The 24,346-nt window shown below is 36.3% G+C and overlaps 1 protein-coding gene across 1 annotated transcript in view; it reads right to left on the reverse strand.

The window, feature by feature from the left end:
• Nucleotides 1-24,346, reverse strand: part of NAALADL2 (N-acetylated alpha-linked acidic dipeptidase like 2) — a gene marked incomplete at both ends in the record, with an annotated part of 350,941 nt that overhangs the window by 119,074 nt on the left and 207,521 nt on the right. The window contains one exon of the mRNA XM_084267228.1: nucleotides 6,652-6,795. Within this exon, the coding sequence (XP_084123354.1) occupies nucleotides 6,652-6,795 (144 nt within the window). The remainder of the gene's footprint in view (nucleotides 1-6,651; nucleotides 6,796-24,346) is intronic.

A 24,346-nucleotide genomic window follows, 5' to 3' on the forward strand; every position in this document is an offset into this window, starting at 1 on the left:
TATATATTATCTCTGAAAAAATATTGTGGAACACTATAAAACTGCACATGCAAAAGTCAGTGTGGAATCTGTGACAATGTGCAGCATTGCTTGATTATAAAATCATTTGTGCAGGAATACGTCAAAGCCCTTAGACAGCTGTCCCTGTAACAAAAAGCCTTTACTGCTTTCTTTATATAAGCAATACACCATCTAGACAAAATCTCCCTGAAATCTAGTATCTTTATTTTTTTTTTCCCTACTAAATTTTTATTTGATTAACTAACCACGTTGCCTAACAATATATTCTCCTTGGATATTCACAGACTCTGAGTCCTCAAGCCAAATCTCAGTCTGAGGAGCTTAATGAACACTTTTTTTTTGCTAGCCGATCATATTTTCTGATCTACACTATGGAATCCAACAATAAATCTATTCAGACTAAAAGCTTTTGAAAGTAAGTGATGTCTAGAATAAAGTCCTTTAAGGAGGCTCTAAACCAGTGTGGCCTAATGGACACACAATAAATGTGTCATGCTCAAAGAGCGTTAGGAATTCTGAGAATGCTTCATATCCTATAGTTGAATTTCATAAGCTTACGCCATTTTGAGAGACTCTTTACCTACTTTACAGCAATGAAAACCTAAGCATCACACAGAAAAATAATGGCACAGAAGAACAGAATTCTGATCCAGATAGGAGCAGAGAAAAGATAAACTAAAAAAATATATGGTGGCTTCTCCCTCCCTGGAGGTGCTCAGGGCTGACTTGGATGGGGCCTTGAGCAGCCTGGTCTGGGGAGAGGTGTCCCTGCCCATGTCAGGGGGTCGCAACTTGGTGATCTTTAAGGTCCCTTCCAACATTTTTTATGCTTAGTTCCTTTAACGAATTTCTATTGAAAGAGAGAACAGAATTGAAAGCAATCAGAAAAACAAAATCCAGCAGTATTAGCATAAATGTTTGTAAATTTTCATATACAGTATGTCTGTATTATATCTGGCTTCCCTATTTAACATTTAGTAAGCAATATCTGCAGAGTATCATTGTATTTCTCCTGTTCTATATAATGAATTCAAATTTGGTAGATACAACAACATGCATTGCCACACAATACACTGTAATCTTTCTCTATTTGTTTTCTTGGATTTATGTTTAGCAGTGTGCAAATACCTAGAAATTATGGGATTGTTTGCATATTGATATCATAGCATGTGATGGCACAGACAGAGTTTATTAAATATAGTACTCCTTCTTTTCTCTGACAAGTAGCAGGCTACGAAGGAGAAACACATATAACAACATCACAAGGCTGTAGCCTAATAAGAGGATATATATATCCTTTACCTTTTCATGCCCTTCCTCTGACTGAAGACAGGCTTGATTTGCACTAGTGCAGCACTTGGCAGATAACTTTGTCTTGGAGGTTGGTCATATAACTTGGAAAATTAAGGACTCTTCCAACTATTCCTTTCATACTATTAATCATTCAAATTTCACGTGGGAAGAGTTGACTGTAAAACCCAGTACAATGACCATGTGACATGTGGAACTGTATAGATTTTCCATGTCTTATAAAAATTCTTCTTTGTGTTATGCTACAGATGTTTTCAGTAACAGTTACTTCTTGTTCCCTGTTCGACTCTCAACTTTTTGGTTAAGGATGTGGATTTGTTTGCAGCCTATAATGATGTTTTGCATTGCAGTCATTAAGATGATTTAGGATTCATCAATGGCTGTGTTTTGTAGGTTAAAAAAGGTTACAAAAAATCAAATTACTTAAAAAGCATTTTGATCTTAGTCATTTTGCTGGCTATAGCAGAATGCTGGCAGTCTTTGTATTACCTGGCTCCATTATTCACTCAGTATCTGTTATCATTCAAGTGACTTAAACTATCCATGCCTTGGTTTTACTATTTGTAAATTAGAATTTAAGAAACTACACTTATTTCACAACAAAAGGCACTAAAGGCTCATAAGAAATAGGACCCTCTGTGTCTGTTGACTCTATTGATATTTTCTGAAACAATATAGTCTCTATGATCTTGATTGATCTGAGGAAAGAAACAGGGTTGGATTTAAATACAGTTGGCTAAAAAAACCAACTTAGAAGCCTTTAAGTGAGATCAATGATATAATGCATGAATGCTTGCATTATACTTCCTGTAATTTTTAGCATGCACAATATCCTGTAGCTGAAGAGGAAGGAGGGAGACAGACCTTTAATAACAGCCATTTATAAATAACTTGAACACCTCCTATCACAAATGCCTCTCTCTGATAGTGACCATCTCTTTTATGTTAAAAACAATTTTTATTTTACCTATTGTTTCCTATAATTTTAAACAGCTACTGAGCCACATGAACACCTTTTTCTACATACCCGTTTCCTTTTTTTTCCAAAGTTCTAGAGAGGATCTCAGCTGAGAACCTTTTAAACAATACCCCCCTTAATCTCCCCATTTACAAGTCTGGCAAGTCAAGTTCCTCAGGGTTCCATTCATCCTCTGAAAAATACAGCACCTTTTTTCCTTGTAGACTACATGACAATGAAAGCTGTTTTATCATGCAAGTTGATCCTGAGGCCTGTCCTTCTGCCACAGACAGCTGGAGATTGATCTCTAGTGAAATTCTAGATCTTTCTCATCTTCTATTTTCTCAGATGTGAATCATATGAGCATGAAAACTGACACTTAAAGCCTGCGAGAAAAATTAAACATGTATCTCATGGTTTTAGCTCCCAGTCTTGCAGGCTACCAGGCTTTCTACTTAACACAAAGTATATGGTTATTAGCAATGAAAAACACTTAAATTAAGTTTCACTGGATACATTTCCTTTAAATACGCAAAAGATTCACTGAAAAGGGATGATTTGCACCTGGCAAAATCTACCAACTGGCAGGTAATGTAAACAACAAAGAATGTCTATTGCAACACAGCAGGACCTTCTTCATTTATATTTATAGGAGTGCTTTAGTTTTATAGCAACCTTCCCAATGTTCTAGTGAATATCCTAGTAATATTCAGTAAAAAAAAAGCTTCAGAAGTATATAGTTTCTCTATAAAACCACACTCTTAAATTCCTTCTAATTGCCCATTTTTGGGAAAAGTTCATGGGAGCACAGAATTTCAGATGAAATGAGAACAATGATGCATAGTACCAAAATAAAAAGCTAATCTAATTAGTAACTTCAACTAACACAAAACTAATAACTAACTGCAATTCCCACTATCGGCTTTGTAGGTTCTAAGCATTCGAATTATCTCAGATGTTTCTCTCCATGTACTCCCACTCCCTCTGTCATATTATATCTCTTGAAAACTGCAAGGCTAAGGGAAATAAGAGGCAATGTGAGAAAACTATATATAAATGTTTAATCATTACTGATGAATCTGCTGTTCAGCTTTTTGAAACACACTGATGAGAGAATGATGATCATTTTATTCTAACAAATTTTAAGACAACCAATCATCTGAATTGCTCATTCACCTCTTTTGACAGATAAGTGATGAGTTCTACGTCAGAAATGAAATCTCTCTCTTAAGCTTCTTCAAAGCAACAGGAAGACTACAAATTCTGCCTACACTGTTCTCATATACATTGCTTTGTTCAGCACTTTCCCTTTAGCAATTATTATTACTAAATAGAATCATAGAACAGTTTAGGTGGGAAGGGAACTTAAATGCCACCTTGTTCCAACCCCCTGTCATGGGCAGGGATGCCCTCCAGGGTACCCAAAGCCCCATCCAAACTATCCTTGAACACTGCCAGGGAGGGGGCAGCCACAGCTTCTCTGTGCAACCTGCTCTGGTACCTCACCACACAATTTCTTCCTTACAACTAATATAAATCTTACCTCCTTCAGCTTAAAGCCATTATCCCTTGTTCTATCACTCTATTATCTCAAAACAATCCCTCTCCAGCCTTGCTGGAGCCTTCTCTTCTCAAGTCTGCATAATCCCAACTCCATCAGCCTGTCTTCACAGACAGGTGCTCCAGCCCTCTGGTGATCTTTGTGAGCTCCTCTGGACTTGCTCCAACAGGTCCATGTCTTTCTTGTACTGAAAGCCCCAGAGCTGGATGCAGTACTGCAGGTGAGGTCTCATGACAACAGAGGAGAGGGGGAGAATCACCTCCCTTGACCTGCTGGTCATGCTTCATTTGATGCAGCACAGGACACGGTTGGTTTTCTGGGCTGCAAGTGCAAATTGCCAGGTCACATCAGCTGCTCATCAACCAACACATCAAAATCCTTCTCCTCAGAGCTGCCCTCAATCCATTCTCTACTCATTCTGTAGTTGTACTTGGGACTGCACTTGGCCTTATGAACTTCACGTGGTTCATATGGCCCCACCTCTCAAGCCTGTACAGGTCCCTCAGGATGGCATCCCTTCCCTCCAGCACGTTGACTGCACCGCACAGCTTGGTGTTATTGCTGAACCAGTTGAAGGTGCACTTGATTCCATGGTCTATGTTGCTGACAAAGATGTTAAATAGCACCAGTTCCAATACGAACCCCTGAGGAATGCCACTTGTCACTGGTCTCCACTTCTACATTGAGCCATTGAGTGCAGCTCTTGGAGTGCAACCATCCAACAAATTCCTTATCCACTAAGTGTTCCATCTCTCAGATCAATGTGTCCCAGTTAAAGACAATGATGTCACACAGGACAGTGTCAAATGCTTTGCACAAGTCCAGGTAGACGACATCAGTTGTTTTTTCCTTATCCATCAATGCTGTCATCTCATTACAGAATGCCACCGAATTTGTTAGGCATGATTTGCCCTTAGTGGAGGTATGCTGGTCACCAATGACCTCCCAGTTTCCCATGCGCCTGAGCATAGTTTCCAGGATGATCTGTTCCATGATCTTGCCAGGCACAGATGTGAGACAGACAGGTTTGTAGTTCCCCAGGTCCTCCTTTTTTACCTTTTTAAATACAGGGTTGTTATGTTTCCCCTTTTCCAGTCAGTGTGAACTTCAGAGGACTGCCACCTTATACAAGATTCCAGTTTGCCTCTGAACAATTCAGCACACTATGTGCTCCAGCACATCTATAGTTTCACCATTATTTCAATGCTAAATAACATAATGCATTATAGAATTATGCAAGGCTTCTTGTTATAGACATTAATTAGCGTGGTTCAGAAGCTTTATGTGAAATCAGACACAAGCTGTTGTGTTCACTCAGAGTAAGCTGGACACAGCTTGGCTGTTACTAGACTGGTATCTTGGAATATTGTTTCTTTCCAGAAATTTCTACCACACAGAATTCCTGCCTTCTCCAGGAAATTAAAAACCAGCACATTTGGCATAGAAAAAGTAGAATAAGCTACCCTTTAGGTTATTCTGTCCTGCAGCCTCCACACAAAGCTTTTTGAGAAACAGACACAGTACAGCCTTTCATCTTCCTAAAATGAGTGTAATTTGCCAGCCCAAATTCATGCTTTTCTTCAGGCACTTCAGCTGTTGAAAATTCCTACAATACCATCAAGCTTCACACATCCTATCTGGAATGCTTAAGCACTTGCTCCTTCCAAAATGACCTTTTCGCATTGATATGGTCTTTGTCTACTGGTTGTGGGGAAGATCAGTTAATCTTGAAAACATCTAGTCAGCCATGCATGGAGAGCAACAGTCCTGCCTAACCACAACAGCTTAAGCCATGAAGCATGAGGTCTTTCTGCCTTTCTTTTTAGTATGTATAACTAGAAATGCTAACACAAGTCATAAAATTAATCAACCTTTTTTACGACTTGTTGTATTGTATTCCTATTCTACAACTTTCCAAAAGCCATAAACAAGCGATACAGCACATATGTGGTAATACAGTGGTTGCCTTTAAAATTTGTTTTTACTGTTATCATCACTGTATTTAGCACAGGGTACAGTGGCTAACTTAATTTTCTGGCCCCCTTCCAAGGCCAGTGCTTCAAATCAATTGATTTAAACGGCTGTTATAGTAAAATACACCACACTTTTTGCATTTCTTTTTCTGGTGAAAGATAGACTAGCTCACAATAAAAATCCAAACAGCACTACTATTTGAACATACGTCACATCTAGAATGTTATCTGGAAGGTGTTCTTTCATTATGCATTCTTAATGAATTCTTTCATTACATCTAGCTCTGCTCAAGGTATTTTGTTCTTATGATGACCATTATTATCATGGTGAAACTTGGAGTAGGTGTCTGCAGGTTCAGATAATAATACATTGTTTATTCTATAGCTGATCCAAATTAAGGAGCACAGAAAGACATCACTGTTTATAGTTATAGTATTATTATTCCAGAAGCAACAAAGAGACACAGGGTAACTTTAATACTGGTACTGGTGACTCACTGTCAAAACCACACTCTTAGGAGTATAGCAATGCCAAGCAAACCACATTGCAGCACTAACAAAACCTGATGGTATCTAGATAGAGGTTTTAAGTCAATGTTAAGAGTTAGAACTTAATACCTTTTACTAAGAGACTTTTTTTTTTAAAAAAAAAAAAAGCTAAATATTACATCTATCAGATTTTGGGAGCATAATTTTTTCGTTTCTTCATAGTCTTTTCTACAAAGCAGCTAAGCAAAACATAACCAGTTAAATATGTTAGTTATATGCAGTGCAGTCCTTCAAGAACGTTTCATTATTAAAAGAAAGGAATATTTAAAAAGCATTACCTGTAGCTGGCAGTTGGAGGGGTATACACTTATCATTTGTGACCGTGTCCTCAGGTAAGGAAATGAGTTTTTTGGCAAGCACTGCAGAAATTGGTTGTACTAACAGTGTTGTGAGGTTTGGTCGATTTTGCCTGTAGCTTCCATCTTAAACAACAGAAAGAGAACAGCAATTCAGTAAATATTAGAAGGTTTCTCTTCTGTATAAAGCCAATAAAAAAAGCAAACATCTCAAATACAGCTTAAAACCACTGATTTGGACTAGAGGCTGTTAATTTGTACTTACCTTAAAGAAAAGAAAAAAACAAATCCAAAACCCAAAACACACCTTCAAGAACACATGCCACAATACTGCACGTACATAATGTATTATCTGGGGAGCAGCTCGACAAGAAAGAAACTTTCAAAGACTCCAAGCAGATATTAGATTGGGTGTGACTTAAACACAACAACTTAATTGGTGTGAAGTTAAAGGAATCAGGGAAAAAATAGAATTATTCATCAGCAATAACTTTAAAATTCAACTAAGCATTGAGCACAGCCTTACAGGGAAGAGTAGACATTTACACAGCCTGAAATCATGCCTAAGTATCTGTCTGCACTGCACAATGCTGCTACTGAGAAGGTGGCTTGCTTTGCTAGATGTCTGAATGTTCGAATTCTATGCAAATTGTGCTATTTGGCACTAAAACTGTTCAAGAGGAAAGCTATGACATGAACAAACCTTTGTAATAACTTCATGATAACTTTACAATCACCACACAAGATGGATGTTGATGAAATACTGACAACTTGATGTGTTTGCTTGCATATACCAAAAAGCCTGAAAATTTGAATATACACCTTCCTCTTTTTGACAACACCATCTGATCATCCAGTTGTCTCAAAGTGTATAACGCACCTAAAGTGACTACAATTTATTTTATAAATACAGAGGTGTTTCTGTGATGGAAGGTTGGAGACTTGGCTGGCAGAGGTCTGGAATAAGAGCACACCAAACAGACACGTCAAGTAAAGGAAGGTGCACATCAGAAAGCAACAGAATACTTCATTTACAGTTTTAAGATCTTAACAAGCCACAGCACAAACCTCAGCAACATCAGCAGTTTCACACATATTTAAAAATCTCTCTTTAAAGGGAAAAGGAGAATAGAGAGTTGCCATAAACACGACTGTTGAACATTTAAGCATCGGAGGTTCACAGCATAGGGCACAAAACAGCTCTAGAAAAACCTGCAAGACTCTAAAAGCCTTCAAAGTACACCTCCTTTACTAAATAATTTCCCAATGTACAACTAGAAACAAATATCATGTTTTCTGTTGACACGGAGTCATTTACAACCAGAAGGCATCCTTTACTTTCTGTGTGCTTACAATCATAAAGTGAAGGGAGTATCAAATATAAGCAGCACCCTTTGTACTAATTTTCTATAAAATCACTATCCGGAGTACTGAATCAAACAAAATAATCCACACACATCTTCCAACTTTTTTCTGCTCCTGAGCCTTCTTAGAGCATGCCTTTAAACATAATGCAAAAATCAACCAAAACTGTAGCATTTAATTCTGGGGGAAAAAAGTGGTTTTTGGTTTTAATACATAGTGGAAATGTGATCAGAGCTCATCTTGAAAGAATCAGACAAATTTTTAAGTGGAAAGGTGAAACTGGTTCAAAACAGGATACCTGACACAAAGTTTGGTCTTGAAATTGGGTGGGGTAGAAAATCCCTGAAAGTTGTTAATTCAGTAAATTGATGGTAAAGTCAGTTTGTTCAAGCTCTGAGAATCTGTTCTGGAATAAAAAAGAATCCTAAAATGTCCCAAGCTGTGTAACTGAGACATTATTTTCTGTCTATTGTTTGTCAATCTGCAGACTATTACAGGAGCAACGAAGCTTAAAACATTGCAGATGAAAAGCATCTCTCCTTTCTCCAGTTACCCACAACTCAAGCTTCACACCTGAATAAACTGTGAAAGATACACTTTTGAGAACAACTTACAGGAGAAAACCTCCCATGTTGAAAAATGAACCATTTCACAATATAAGATGGAGTCTGAAGTACGTGGGGAAAAAGATTTCAAATACAGAAGGGAAAATTTCCGGAAGAACAACTAATAGGAGGAATTATAAAGGCTTGTCAAAGCAGATAAAATGTCTACCACTGATTTTTTTTTTTTATATAGAAAAGATTAAACAGACATGTAAGGAATGATGTAGATATGTCCAATCTCCTCCCTGATGGAAGGTCTAGATTAGATGACCTCCTGACATCTTTTCCAGGTCTGATTTCCATACAATTATCTTGTAACAGAACTTAAGTATTTTTTAAAAAAGCCATATTGGAATATTTTAAAAAATGCTTTAAGAAAAAAAAATTAGAATTCCTTTCCCTCTGCCAGCAATTTATTAGTTGACATGACAGTACGTTGTTTAGGAGGCTGAGGAAAGCTATCTGCATCATGAACAGGACTCAGAATTGAAATATTGAAGACAAACCTTCCCACTAAAACACAGTACACAAAAATCCAGAGTTTTCCAGTGCTACAGTCATTCAGGTTTTGAACACTCATGGGTTTGGTGCCGTACCAGCTGCAAAACAGTCCAGTGCGACTTCATAAACAAACTGAAAGAACTTTCTGAGATTCTTGCTTGGATGCCAAAATCCTTGGAGGACACAGTATTTTCAGGATCTGAGAGCATAACAGATGCCTTGAGGATAATTTAAATTTGAGATTTTTCTTGTAATGAAATTTAGTTTTATACCATGAAAATCTTCCGTGAAACAGAATTCCTTCCTCTGTGCAAGTCTAACAGCCTAACCATGCCAGACCTAAAAGTACTATTAATTTATGAAAGACTTCAGAGAACATACTGGAATGCAAGAAGAAAACTGTGCTAATCAACGATTAAGTTAATTTAAGGTGCACAAAAAGAGGCAATCTTTAGAAAGTTTCTGCACAGAAAGTGAGAGCCACATTTCTGCATTTGCAGTGACTGTGCTTTTTGGTGGGTTTGTGGGGTTTATCTTTCAGTGAAAGCACAAACTTTGAGCATCAACTTCAGTCCCAGCTCTGTCTGGCATACACAGTTCTAACCCAGCATTTCAGACTGTTCTGTCACTTCACTTACTGGGTATCGATAACATATTCTGAGATTTCTGAAAAGCTTTTCCTGCAAGAATTTAACAGTAATACTCGTACACTACATATTCCACTCAATTCCATATTAAAATACAATTTTACCATCGTTTCAATGACTTTTGTCAAGGCTGAAAAATCAGAGCATATGAAACAGAAGATAACTAGTCATAATATTGTATGTCTGTAGTCAAAATAGTATTGCTTTACCCACAGCTGTATTATGCAATTAGGATTTTATTTATTTTTCTCTAGAAAGTTTGTTACAAGAATCATCTTTCTCCTCATTTTTCAAGTTCAGAGAATGATTGGATAGAATTACATCCTTATTTGTTTATTAAAGTCACACTTTGCCATGATCTGATAAAAACAAAAAGTTAATAAATAACCCTGTCTAAAGGGTTTACTCATAAAATTCATTAAAATAATTGCTTCTATGACCTGAAACACTGTTTTAATGATGTTCTCCCAAATATAGAAAAAAAATCAGTCTGACTGAACACTGAACCATAATTGTATATACCCACATCGTCAACTTTCTGCTGCATTAATAATAGAGCAGTATTAGTTTTGAAATATCTGAAGTGAATGGCTCATTAATTTTTCACCTTAAGCTTAATAGAAATTTGACAAACAGTTCTATGCTGAGAATAGACACTCCAAGCAGGACTTCACAGCACACAATGAGAATAAATTACAGCATAAAAGACAGAATAAAGTGCGCTTGCTCAAGATGGTTCTGTCATTCAATTGCCTGAAGTGAACAGTTAGTTCTTTGCATTTCTGTCAGAGGTATTCTTCCATTTACACATTCCTAGCCTATGTTCTGCACTGCCCTTTGTGAACACTTGATTTGTGCATCAACTATGACAAAACCAAAGATGTATAAACTGGTAGATCATAGACATTTATATTATTTGTGCTTTGAACTCCTATACAGCTTCCCCCCAATGTTGCTGATACATTCAACAGTTGTTAGGATTTCCCCAGTTCTCACGAAGCTCATGAAGTCACAATGATTTCTTTATACCTGCCTGCAAAATCACTTTAGCTGTGGTTTTCCTGACTTAGATCTAACCACATGCCCAGCCTGAAAGGGATTGAGCAGTGCCTACCACAGGGAGACTCTACTTCTGACTGCTGCAGGTACTAAAACGACATCACTGCTGTTAATCCTAATAATTCTGCTATGCAGCAGCTATTTTGTTACATCTTCAGGTACAGCTGCTCACCATACTGTCCCAGAACAGCATTTTTAAGACAAGCTTGCTTCTCCCTACTCAGAAAGTGGCCTTCAATTAAGCCTTTACACTATCAATTAATGCTGCTAGAGAAGGCTTGCACTATCTGTGCATCATACACCAAGATTTGAGGAGGTTTTCGTTTCTGCTGCTTTTGTGCATTGCTCTTCCAGTGAATACTTCCATGAAGTAACAGCTTTTCCTAATATAAATCTCACTGTCTTCCTTTCAATGGCACTATGAGCATGGTTATATATTAAATTGCAAGGTGTGGTTCAAGCAAATTCGTAGAACACAGATCATCTGCTACACCTCACAGTCTTAAGCATTTTTTTTTCCCTCCCTGATTTTCTCTTTAAACATGGGAAGAAAAATAAAGTCATTCTGTATGGCCCTTCTTGCTGTAAATGGACACAGTGAAAATGTTGATCCAGAACAACTGCTGATGTTCTCCAAGCACTTATGAACAGAAAATCCTAGGGAAGCCTCACATCTGCTCATTGTTTATACTCTGAAAGCCAGATACGTGCTTTTCTGCATATGAAGTCAAATGGAGAACTCCTTTGTCTATCTGAAGCAAAGAAAATGATGCCAGTTTCCCTATGGTGCTTAAAACACAGGTCAGAATGCATTTTATTAATAGGTAGAAGACCATAGCTTCAGACTTAGAGAGCATCTTGAAAGGTGTAAGCTAAAAATATCAGCTAGGGTAATAAAAATAACTGATAAAGAAAAATGTTACTTCAGAGAAGAGCAGAACGTAGAGCAGATGCCTATGGAGTAGAAGCAACAAGCAGTTTCCTTCTATGTCTTCATTCAGTTACCTAGGAATCATGCCCTAGAATTACAGTGTGGAACATACATCAATTTTGAAGTACTTTGCTTCACTAGCCACTCAAAAGAATATGGAAGAGGAGAAAAACATTTCCTTCTCTTTTGTCAAAAAAGAACTTTGAAATTCTGCAACCAGGGATTTTAACAGCAGCTCAAACTAAGGACTTTCAAAGCAGCTTTACAGGCAATGAAGCATGAGATGATGAACTGTTCTGCCAATTACAACAGTGTTGTGGCAGCTTGCAGTTCAGGATGCATGATTCACAAACGGACAAGGGAAGCTTGGCACTATGGACTGATTTGAGTTATGGGGAGAAAGATGTCCATGCTTAAGAGAGCTATATGTACACGTACAGAAAATACATAACTTCAAGGCAGTGAGGACCACCTAGAAGGAAAAATAAGTTACTGAGAGTAGTCAGAAAGTATCTGAAAAATTTCAATATTTTTTCGCTTCTGATAATGAGACTCTTTTAAAAGCCCTTTTAAAAAAAACTCCATTAAAACATCCAGAGCTAACAAAGAGTTTAGAAATAAAACAAAGATATCAGGCCACCTGTGACAAACTCCCTAGAGTTAACAAGACCATACATTCACTGATACTTATAAAAATATGTAACACTACAGAGTTATTGTCTTGCTTTACAAATTATATTCACTGTATTCCGTTTATATCTTATTTTATCAATGGAGTGAATGCAAATCTCGGTATATATTACGCAGGACACACCTTAAACATTTTTCTGTAGTCTTTAAAAATAAAACTAGAAATCCTACAGCTGGTATGAGATATACCTTTAAAACCCAATGCCATCTTTTCACCTCCCTCTCAAGGAAATGTGCTTAATCAAAATGAAAAAAAATGCTACCCCCTACCTCTCAGCACAAATCACTCTTGTCTTAATGCCCACAATGTACTTTCAAAATACTGTCAGTCTTGCTTCTTTCAAAGATAAATAGAATAAAAAGCAACACATTTATTTTGTAAAAGCAAAACTGCTTTGACACACTGATGCAAAAGCATCTCATTAAACCCACTGTTCCCTTCTAAAAAGTACTTAGAATGGCAAGAATAAAAAAAACCAACCCCAAACCAAAAAACTTTTCACTGTATTGTTACCACTTTGAACCTCCTTGTCTGCTTAAGTTGTTATAGTGGCTAATCATTAAAATGACATAGAAGTAGCCAAAGGAGAGCAAAATTGCAGTACGCTTCCACACCAAGTGACATGGAAGTAAAATTTTTCATTCTTATGTATCCTACAATTGTATAACCATGAAGCCATAAACAGGAAAAAGCAATTGTTCCAATGTTACAAATGGCTAAAAAATATTCTTATATCCTAGTAACAATGGAATTTAACAGAGATGGATGGACAAGGTAGTTCTCAGCTGTGTTAGCAAATATCCATCTCATTACTGAAACTGGAAGAGACTCTCCAATCACTGCAGCAGTTTGGGCCACGTAATATATGACAGTGATGGTAGATATTCTAAAGGGTTGACAGAAGTTGTATGGGTTACAAGATAAAAATTATAAATAGCTCTCAATACTTCAAAAATAAGCTTATTTAAAAACAACAACAACAACAACAACAATAACAATAATATTTTGCACATTTTGTTCTTTGCATGCATGCCAAATTCAAACCACTGTCTTCAAAACTTTGATATTTTGGATCCTATTTGAGGTATTCTTGATACCAAAACATCGGGTTAGCATCTTCGCCCTCCATTAAATCTAAGAACATGGGTACATAGCAATGTAAGGGAGCCTGTGGGGAAATAATCAGTACTAAAACGCTGCAAACACTCAAAAGCATTATGTACATAAAAGTGACCAGAAGCTCCTGCTACCATATTATCTGAGTTTTAAATTGGAAAAAAAAAAGACTGCAAAAATAAATACAAGTAAGAATACAATTCTTACTTAAACTTTACATCTTTGCACCAAAGAGTGTAGTGAATCAAACATAAATGATAAAATAGTTCTACAAGAAATTTATTAACTGATATTTTTGTATTTTCCTAAAATATGCAGAGGTCAATCAAACGGAATTCAGCAAAACTGCTTGAAGTGATTGCTCTGATCTTCAGAATTACTGTATAATCCAAGGTACTAACTAGCATACTTCTTTTAAAAAATCGTTCTCAGTTAAACTACTTCACAAATTCCATACTGTATTTGACATGTACCTATTTGTTGCTCCCAGAAAATTTATTTCCCAGACTATTAACTATACCATGTTCTTGAACTGAAGTCTGGAGGGAAGCGTCAATCTGGATGTGTGTGCATCAGGGAACACAAATCAAACTCATGTACTAAGCTTGACAGAGGTGGCTTTTAAAACTGAAATATTACAGAACGTTTTGAAGTGCCACATTATGGAATTTGTTATCAGTTTCATTGTAAAAATATACTTTGGTCTGTGTCTGAAAGCTACTTGGCCTGTTCCATCTGCCTATATACCCTGGGTCAAGGACAGCCCTTGCTCAAGTTGACTCCCTTGACTGCAGTTGGGGTACAAACTGCTCTGCTGAAGTGGACACAGAAAACATAATTCTGCTCTTGCAAGGTTACATCATTCCCTTAGATAGTTTGTGAAAGCAAGAATTTTGGAGAAAACCCACAGATTATAAAATAAGACCAAGGTACTAAGTGACATAAAACCTAATCCATATTTTATAAGTTTACAACTTAGTTCATTGACACACATTTAGTCTTAACATAAGCACTTTACATTTGCTTCCATAATGCTTATTACCTCCATGGTAAGTAAAAGATGTTTTTTGCAAAAAAGAAAGTTACAATACCCAGACTTTCTAACTGCCTTTTCCAATTTGTAGTGTCATATTCCAGTCAGACCTTATGTAGCCTCTGATACAGGTTTCCTTTTCCTGTCTGATAGCAGCCACTGCAAGGAAGCAACGATGATAATGCAGTAGAGCTCTCATATTCTGAGTGGGCAAGCACTAATTATATTAACCAGCTGGCTATTAGCTCACCCAACCTTTTTGAAGGAGACCCAGGGATGAGAATAGGGAGTAACTGGTCAGTTTACTTTCAATTTGCCCAGCAGAACAAAAGATTTCTCTTTCTCCTGCTAAAAGGATCCAGGCAGCTACCCAGCATGGGTATTCTGCTCAAGAGTGGGACCATTAAGTCACTCCTACAGATAGGACACAAAGCACCTCCTGTAGGAATTGTGTGTTCTATTATACACTTCAAGAAATAAGCAACTTCTGGTACATTCAAGAGCTAGTGGGCTTGTCTTATAGATTATTCCCTCATGAAATTAACCTGCCTTTTCTATGCTGGTGATGGTCACTATAGATGAAACAAACAACAAACATGGAAATGAGACACCAATGCAGATTTCCTTGCATTCAGTGATGATCAAGACTACAAATAGCAAAATAACTGTCTAGCTATAGGTGAAATATTTTTGCAGCAACCAGAAAATACATCAGGTTATATATGTTATCATTGTTCTCGTTACAAACAAGCACAAAGTCCTGTTTACCCACAATAATGAGATTTATTGTTATTAAAAATAATAAAAGCCCAATAACGCTCTACAAGGAATGGAATGGAAATAGAAAATCTCTAAGAAAACACTGAAAGTGACAGGTTTAGGATACCAATTATTTTCTTTATAGCATGTAGTGAAAACTGCAATGACTCAGAATCACATGCTGCCTGTATATATTTGGTGGACAACAGGAAATAAAATTGCATATGTTATCTGTGGTACACTACGCTTTTCTTACAATAATATATCTCTCTGATTCACTTTTTCATGTCTCTGTGAAATCATATAAAGTCACATTTTGGCTTCAGTTTGATAACATATGTGGTCATCCAAGGGTTTGAAATCTCCCCCTTTTCCCACAGCTGCTTTCTTATTCCTCTCCCCACACTGCAATGCCACGAATTGTGCAGCACAATCCTTTCAGTGGACGTACTATGAACCAGATCTGCAAAATTTTTTTCAGTTCTTTAAAGGAGGTAGGTGGCAGGAATTCCTCCAATTCTTGTGTTGTCAAACCAGAATTACAGAGGGTAGTCTCATCCTCTAGGACACAAAGTGACTGATCCTTGGCACAGAATGACACAAATACACACATCAATTTGAAAGCTACTTAGGGCTAAAAAAAAGCTGGTTTACATATGCTCTGTTGACTCAGGTCTCACAACTGATTATTGTTCAGTTGATATTTTGGAACATTTCTGGAATGGTGAATAAGGTGTTTACTTTTATTCTGTATGAATACTCTGATTTAAAGAAAAATTTTCTGTATGTTGCATTCTGATACACAAAGTACTCATCTGGGATATTTTTTCCCTACTTTTTGTCTTTGTAGCATGTTAAAGAACATCAAATCAGGATGGCCTACACTGCCTTCTTTTCTCATTCTGTACAGCTCTGTAGGTCCCCTTGCCACATTTGTTTTCTTATCAGCAAAATATTTATTTATAACTGTAGGAATTAGCATTTCACTTGTAAAAAAAAAAGATAAATCCCTTACTTTTTCTTTTGACTGCAATCTGTTAATCTCAGAAAAATTAGCAAGTCTCCGTACCTGATACTGCAAATATGGTATCATCTGCAAAACTTAGAAAATATTCCCCATTGGAAAAGATAATAGTCTCATAAAACTTTCAGAGGACACCGAATTATAGAGCATTTTCTGGCTATGACATGAAGGCAGCTTGTGGCCCCTAAACAAAAAGTGTAGTTGGGAAAACATCAGAACTACTGAATTGTTCAGCTTGGAAAGGACACTTGGAGATCATTGAAGACCAAGCTCCCAGCTCAAAGCAGTCAACTACAGCAGGTTCCCTGGAGATTATCCAGTAGGGATCTGACCATCTCCAAACACGGAAATGCTACAGTCTATCTGGGCAACCTCTAATGGTGCTTCACTACTCACACCATATAATAGTTTTTCTTATGCTTAAGGGAAATTCCTCGTATTTCAGTTCCCTCCTCGATTCACTGAATGTTACAGGAGAAGAAACTTGCTCCATCTCCTTCCACGTTCCTATCAAGTACTTGCACACATTGATAAAATGCCTGCAAGTCTGCTCAAGAACAAATGATCCCACACCTCCGGCAAACCAAGCTCAAACAAGTTTTCCAGAATGAAGATACAGGTGTTCTTAAATTCCTTAATTAATCCTGTTTATAGTACAGAATGGATATAGAGCTCTGCTCTGAAAATCCTACAGTTCTGAATCTATGCAAATCCTTGTAAAATGTATTGGCTCATTTCTTGGATTACAGAACAGAGACAAATAAACTATAATCTATTTGCAGTGCTCCTCAGAGATATAAACACTGGTATTTAATTTACTTAATAATGTGCTTATGTATTTGCAATGTTTTATTATGTTCATGCTGACTACTGTAACTACTGCATTCAGCTTCAGAAGGCTATTACAAACACCCATGAGAACTGAATTTTATTTTGTGTACAACAGCAAACTGTATGTGAATATTCACTCAAAACTCCAAATGGAGTCCTTATCCCTAAATGATTCCTGTACCACTTCTTGGAAGAAGCTGAGATATCGTACACAACTGAGTTTGTGTAACCTGAGATTAGCAGGCAAAGTAAATCATTTTCATGAAACAACAGACTTGAGGAGCTAGTTAATGTTTAGGGTAAACCCCCTGAAATTCAAGGATGATTTGACTTACGAAGCAAAGAAAATTTGAAACAAAAAAGGAAATGAGATAATACTTAAAAAAAATAATTTCTTATTAAAGAAGTGTAGAGTGAGAAGCTTTATCCCAGAATATTACAATTTAAAACATGACCTTTAATATGTATCATGGACATAAATCCCTACACTTACTTTTAAAAAATGCTACTTAAGTATTTACTTTGAAAAAATAATCCTAAAACCAGCAGATCCACAATCTTAATCGAGATTACCAAATACAGGTATTAAAATTCCACAGAAAAAAAAATATAATCTGAATTATTACTTAAAACTTATTTAAATGGAAAAAGTCCCCTTCTGTCACCCCATGTTTTTACATTTCTTTCAAATGCCAAAGTTAATTTGAAGTTTGCCTTCTCTAAATTACAGTAACGCCCTAATGATGAATATTATATTTCCCTATACAAGATAAATTTCCTGCTCACCTTAAAGGAACCTTCATAGGTATAAAACAAGGTCTACCCAAATATCCCATACCATGCTACCGCCAGTTAGAGCTTATCTTTCCACAGCTGTATATTACTGCATTGTATCTTTGCTCTGTAGAAAAGAGTTTTGGTTGTTTTGAAAGAAATCAAAAGGCAATACTCTCTACTACTCGCTCAGTCTTCCTAGCTCATTTCTTCTAATTTCTTCTAATCTGCAGGATTAGAAGGACACTGCAGCATTGCACTCTCCTTTGTTCCTTTCTGTAGTGTGAGAGCTCACTCGGGTCATAGGCAAATCAGGAAATCCATTCTTTTCTCTTTTTTATTTTTACAGCAAAGAACATAGGTTAGAAGAATCCCAAAAGTGCAGTGGAGGAGAAGAAATCAATACATATCTAGTTGCTTTTTGACTGTTACCCTGAAGTTTAATGAATTTTAAATGATACCTAGGAACCAATGGAATATAAACAGACTGACAGAAATGCCTATGTAAATTTTACTCTTCATAGCAGTTGCACCTTTACTGAAGCACTGAACACAAAGCAACTCTTTTTTCCTTTTTTTTTTTTTTACAAAAACTGTGCTACTGGATGAGAATATAATACATTATGTAAGATGCTCTAGATTTGCCACTACTTCTCTGTAAGTGCAAGCAAACAGCTTGTAGCAAGTAAATTCTTGTCACAAGCTGAAACTTGCTGTAGACCAGACTGTCTTCCTCTTTAAAAACATGCAAGTCCATGGAAGAAATGCTTATCAAACTATCTGTACCAAGAAGAGGAGCTGTTTATGCTACAGGTCAGTATCAAGCACAACATTCCATATTCTGTCTTTATCTCCTTCAGCACTTAATCATTATTGTGAAGTGAATTCAGCGCTTACTTAAAAATATGCTTAATAATCTAATCCTCAATGTGGCCGCTATTCTGATTCTACTACTATACCATCACAATTCAGTTCCATGTTCCTGAAGCTATATAAAGTTGCATAGAGCTGGTAAGCTATCACAACTTTACAGTAGATGGTACATGCTCTCGACTCCATCATATTGATAGCACAAAAATCCCCAGAAGTATGGTTCATTGAAAGAAATGAAGAAATACAAAGAACACATGGCATTTGATAACAACAAGGGTTAAAGTAGTTATTTTTGTAAAAGGAACATGTCACAAGTAATCATCACTTCCATGTCATTTCATCTCCTCCTCAGAACTGGTAGAAATAAATAGATGCCACGTCTCTGAATTCCATTGGCACTGTTCTACTGAAGCAACACTCGATGTGTGATGTGATTGCCTCTACAATATGTAACATCATTCATTATTGTCACAGGGACTGTATTTCATGCAAGTGTGCAAACTAGCATTTGCAGTTTTATAATGAACTAATACCTACTGACAGTGTAGTAAGAAAGTTGCAATTTGTCCCCAGATAATTTTTTTGTTCAGAAAAATTCATTATAGCCACTCAAAGATCAAATTTCCTCATGCACTCCCTGCAGACAACATTTTATTCTCAAACACAGCGTGCTGTATGACAGCACTTAAGTCAGTGAGACAGAACTGACTGAACAGTTTAGGTGTCCATCATGTCCATTAGAAGGCCAAAATTCAAGTATTCCTTAACATGATTTCATGTTACCAGTTCATAATTCCATTTTACTGAGCGAAGTTCACTTTTAGTAAACAAGTCAAATATTAAAGTAATAACAGACCAGAGGGCAAATACACTACTTCAGACTGCAGAGTTCATATTAGGCTTTTACTTCATATGTGGCTTTTGCAAAAAACATCAATACAACAATTATGTGAAAAAAGATACTAAATGCTGCAAAGCAAGCAAAAAATTTACTACATGAAAAAGTACAAACTATTACTTTTGTTGCATCTCTATTTTAACTAAAATTAAATTTTATTCAATTTTGGTTTTATCTGGTTAAGCAATTCTAAGTCCTGTTAGCCTCTGAAAATGAACTGAGAAATCAGCTCACTACTAAGCATAGGGAGAGCATTTGAAAGATACTCTATTACTTTCTTGACAGTCACAGTCCTCTCACGGTCATCGGTACTGAGTACAGTCACAAAACAAGCTGCTGAGATGATGCTCAATGCATTTTAAAAGAGCAGATGTACAGATAGGTGCTGATTTCATACAAAAACAGAAATCAAGGAAATAAGTCCTTTCTAAAAAAATCTGGCCCCTTGATCTCATAAAAATCCAATGTTACACATGAGTGACAGTTGAAAAAAAAGCTCTAACTCTTGAGATCTGTTAGAGGGCTAAGAGGAAACAGAAAAAAGGAAACTTGAAACAATCAATCCCCCAAATTATTTAATATATTAGTATGAATTTGCTAGAGGCTAATATTTATCTTCCTTACAGAATTCTCTTGTACATATAATTAGATAGTACAGGACCTGTATTGATAAAACTTCATCTATAAACCTATATAACTTAATCACAAAATTAGGTTTTGAGTTATGTATGCAAACTTGTTTAAACACGAATTTTCCCATCAGAGCTTATTGAGCAGAATAAGGTATTGCCTTACATTAATCAGGCTAATTATACTTCCTTTAAAATATGTTCAATAATTTTCTGTCTCCTATCGTAAGTAAATATTTCAGATTTTGTTTGTTAACCTGCTAGTTTAAATGCCCCCCCAAAAAAGGCCAGAAATGTATCTATTTAAAATCTAATGAACAACACTGTATTTTTCTACTACTGGTTGGCAGTTGTGCTTGTTAGTTTTGGTTCCTTATATTCTGGCTACTGAATTTTGAAATGAATTAATTTTCTCCTGTTCCTATAAACTCTTAGTCAACACATCACAGACCTCTACAGCTACAGAAATGGACTTCATTACTACTGTGCTTTTTTCTGTCCTTCACCTAAATTGAAGTCTTCCACATTAACATGCTCTCTGGACTCTGAATGTACTTTTATTTTTCAAGCTATCACTAAAAATGCATTTCCCTACAAGTATCTCTTTCATGTCCAGGATTGATATTGTAAAACCATTCCATTTAGATCAAAAGCTTCTTGAAATCATCATTGCACTGTTTCTGACAGGTTTTGGAAAAAGTGGTTTTTAGAGAAGCATCGGTTAGACTTACAGGGCTCAGGTCACATTCAGCATTTGAGTTAGGTGCCATGGTAGCCAAAAAATCTGTATTTTCCTGAAATATTTCTAAAGGGACTTCATCAGGCTGAAGAATGAAATGAACCTGTGTCTGTTACACACTCTTTTTCAACCCTATGCTCAGGGAAGCTCCTGAAAGACCTGACTGATGTGAATGAAAACCTGTTTGGAAAGGACAAAGTTTATACAGAATCCTCCTTAACCCATTTCTTAACTATAAACACAGAGACACCTTTTGCACAAGCTACTACAAACCTGCACCCTACAGGAGAAACTAATTTTATTATGGTCAGGTAACATGACACTTCCAACAATAGCCAACTACCTGAATCGGAGCTGGCAGCCTACAGTTGGAAATTTCCTCAGATCAGAAAATAATCAGACTATTTTCTGAAATTATGAGTGCCTCTTTAAGGCAACCTTATACACTTAAAACCCTCATCAGGTTTCATACCGTTCCATTAAGTTCTACACTAAGGCTACTTTCATCCGTGGTGCTTCCTGCCTACATAAAATTTAAAAATAGTGAAAGCCATATCCGAGTTGGCAGACACAGTCATTCTATACGGAACACACCTGCAATTACTAACCCAAAGGTATTTGTTTAAAATGCAAAATACTAGAACTCATTCAGAAGCACTGCAGAAGTGCAGAAGCACTTAAGAACTATAATCAAGACCTAATACATTTCAAATATATATGCTAAAGTTAATTATGGGCTTGATGGCACAATTATTTGTCTTGAATTATGTACAAAGTCAATGTTACAATTATAGTTGGATTGTTCTGCCCTAAAATTTCACAGAAATATTTGTTAAACAGCGTACGTGTCTTGAAATGGCAAGAGGAAATTTTCATGTGACTAAAGTAGGGATTATTTATTGTGTCATTAACCTTCTTCAAACTGCTCTGGCAAGCCTTTATAAATGCAGATTAAAAAAATAAACTAAGGATAACTCTTTAATATAATATTGTGTATTAAGTCACACTTTGGCTTTGTGAAAAGTAAAGAAGGTGCCTCTGGGACAGACACTTGACATTAAACAAGTTCTGAGAAGTTTGTCAAATCAGTGCTTGATAAAATCATTACCTCAAGTTAATAATTACCAGTAACAGCAAATCCTAAATTAGTCAAACTCTAAACCAATGTGATTACATTAAAATTTCTGACAGCAACTAACATTTATCTATGCGGGCTAAGAATAAAGCTATGTCCATGTGCAATGGAATGCCACTCATTTACTTGTCCTACCCGTAATTATGACAGTGGCTTACAAAACAAAAATTTAAAGTGATAAAAGAAAAAAAATATAACTGCAAACTTATCAACTTTCCTTTAAAACACACCAGAGATTGAATCCACTAAAGCAACCTTGAAAATCCCCAATTCAACAAAAAGCAATATGTATCTATTTACTGCTTCACTCGGGTTCATTATGCATAAACGACAGCATTAAAATCTGTAAGAAATATGTGGGATTGACATTAAAATCCAGAAAAATGCTTACATTCTCAGAAATTCTACAGCAGTCTTAACCCTGTTCTTGAAAACAAAGTGTGAAGAAATGCCACCACCTCCCCGCTCCCTGAAATCTAACTTCTTTAGGTACATCATCTGCACAATGATCTATAACAAGGCAAGGACCATATATTTAATCACAATGACTACTTAAAGTAAATAGTATTTTAAAAATAATATCAGGAACATATCTACAGATCAATATCATCAGAAAGCAAAGCTGGAAGGTGGAACTTGGCTTAACCCAAATCACGCGTGCTCTGTTCCTGCCATGGCTGTATTACAGAGCTATGTAAGAAGAAAGTGAATCCCAGGTGACTGTTGGCAACATTTTGATCAACACTCCAGCACTAGGGAGCTCAGACTTCAACTGAAGTTTGCATTTAGGATCTAATGCTAAGGATTATCATTCAGCTCACCTATATTAATTTATAAAAAAAAGTTCTGGAAAGTGTCTGTAACTATACCTAGCCCACTCAGATAAAGAAATCAGGTATGCCAGGTAAGCTGTCACATTCAGTGAATAAGGATTAGAAATGTACTGTGGGTAGAGAGAGCTCTTCTGTATTCCTTGGATCTGTAGCTAGAACCTGTATTAGCATAAATGGATTGTCACACTCTACATTCATATGAATGAGTTCTTAAGTAAAATCCACAGTTGAGTCAAGCTTAGTTATTTGACAGATTGGCTAATAGAAAACATACTGACAATGGAGACTTTTCTACATATTTATGCCTTTTCCAGTTCAAAGTCTAATCTAAAAAGCTCTCTTAAAAGCAATTTATTCAAGTAAAGAGGGTGGAAATTGTTGTCAAAGCTGTTACAATAGTAAACATCTGTAGGAATGGAATTCAAGATTTCAAAACTAGTGCAGGTTTTCAATTCATTTCACTTCAAAGACAAATCACCCAGACCTACCTTAGACTGTGTAATAGTCACCTTCCTCTTAGCAATGTTTTCAATACTGAGTAACTTTAAATAAATAGCAGAGATCACTTACATTACGTAACCTGTCTATAATGTCTACAGCTTCTTACACATCACTTAAGAAATATTTTCCAAAGTTGCCTCATAATGAGATTTCTTTCCCTGTGCCTATGTTTCAGAGCAGGAGGCTGTCAAGCCCTCAGAATTTCAGCCCAAAGTCTCTCAATAACCCATAGTCCCTTGCCAAAGTCTCTCAATAATCCACAGTCCTTCAGGAGGACTCAGTGGTACATACATTTCAAAGATAACCATTACTGAGCATTTGACACCAAATACAAACATTCTGTTATGTATTAAAATAGTTAACCTTTCTTTTCCAGGTAATACAGTACAATGTTCTGCTACAAGAGCTATATAATCTGAATGTATGTTCACACCCACAGGATCAGATAGTTTACTAGTATAAACTATTGCATTTTTACTACAGTCAATTTACACCTACCTAAAATTTTCTGAGGCATGCTCATTTTCAGAATGCTTTTTAACCTTCAACGAAGCAATACCATCTGAAAATTATGTTCATTTGTTAATTGTATTTCAAAACCTTGGAATAAATATCTATATGTGGTTCTCAGTATATGGGTAATTACTCAGAGGTCCACATTCAGACATGAACTTCACTACACTTCAAAAATAATGAGATCCAAAGAACTACAATACAACGAGAAGTACATTTT

This window comes from Gallinula chloropus (genome assembly GCF_964237585.1).
Source record: "Gallinula chloropus genome assembly, chromosome: 8".
NCBI classification, from domain to species: Eukaryota; Metazoa; Chordata; class Aves; order Gruiformes; family Rallidae; genus Gallinula; species Gallinula chloropus.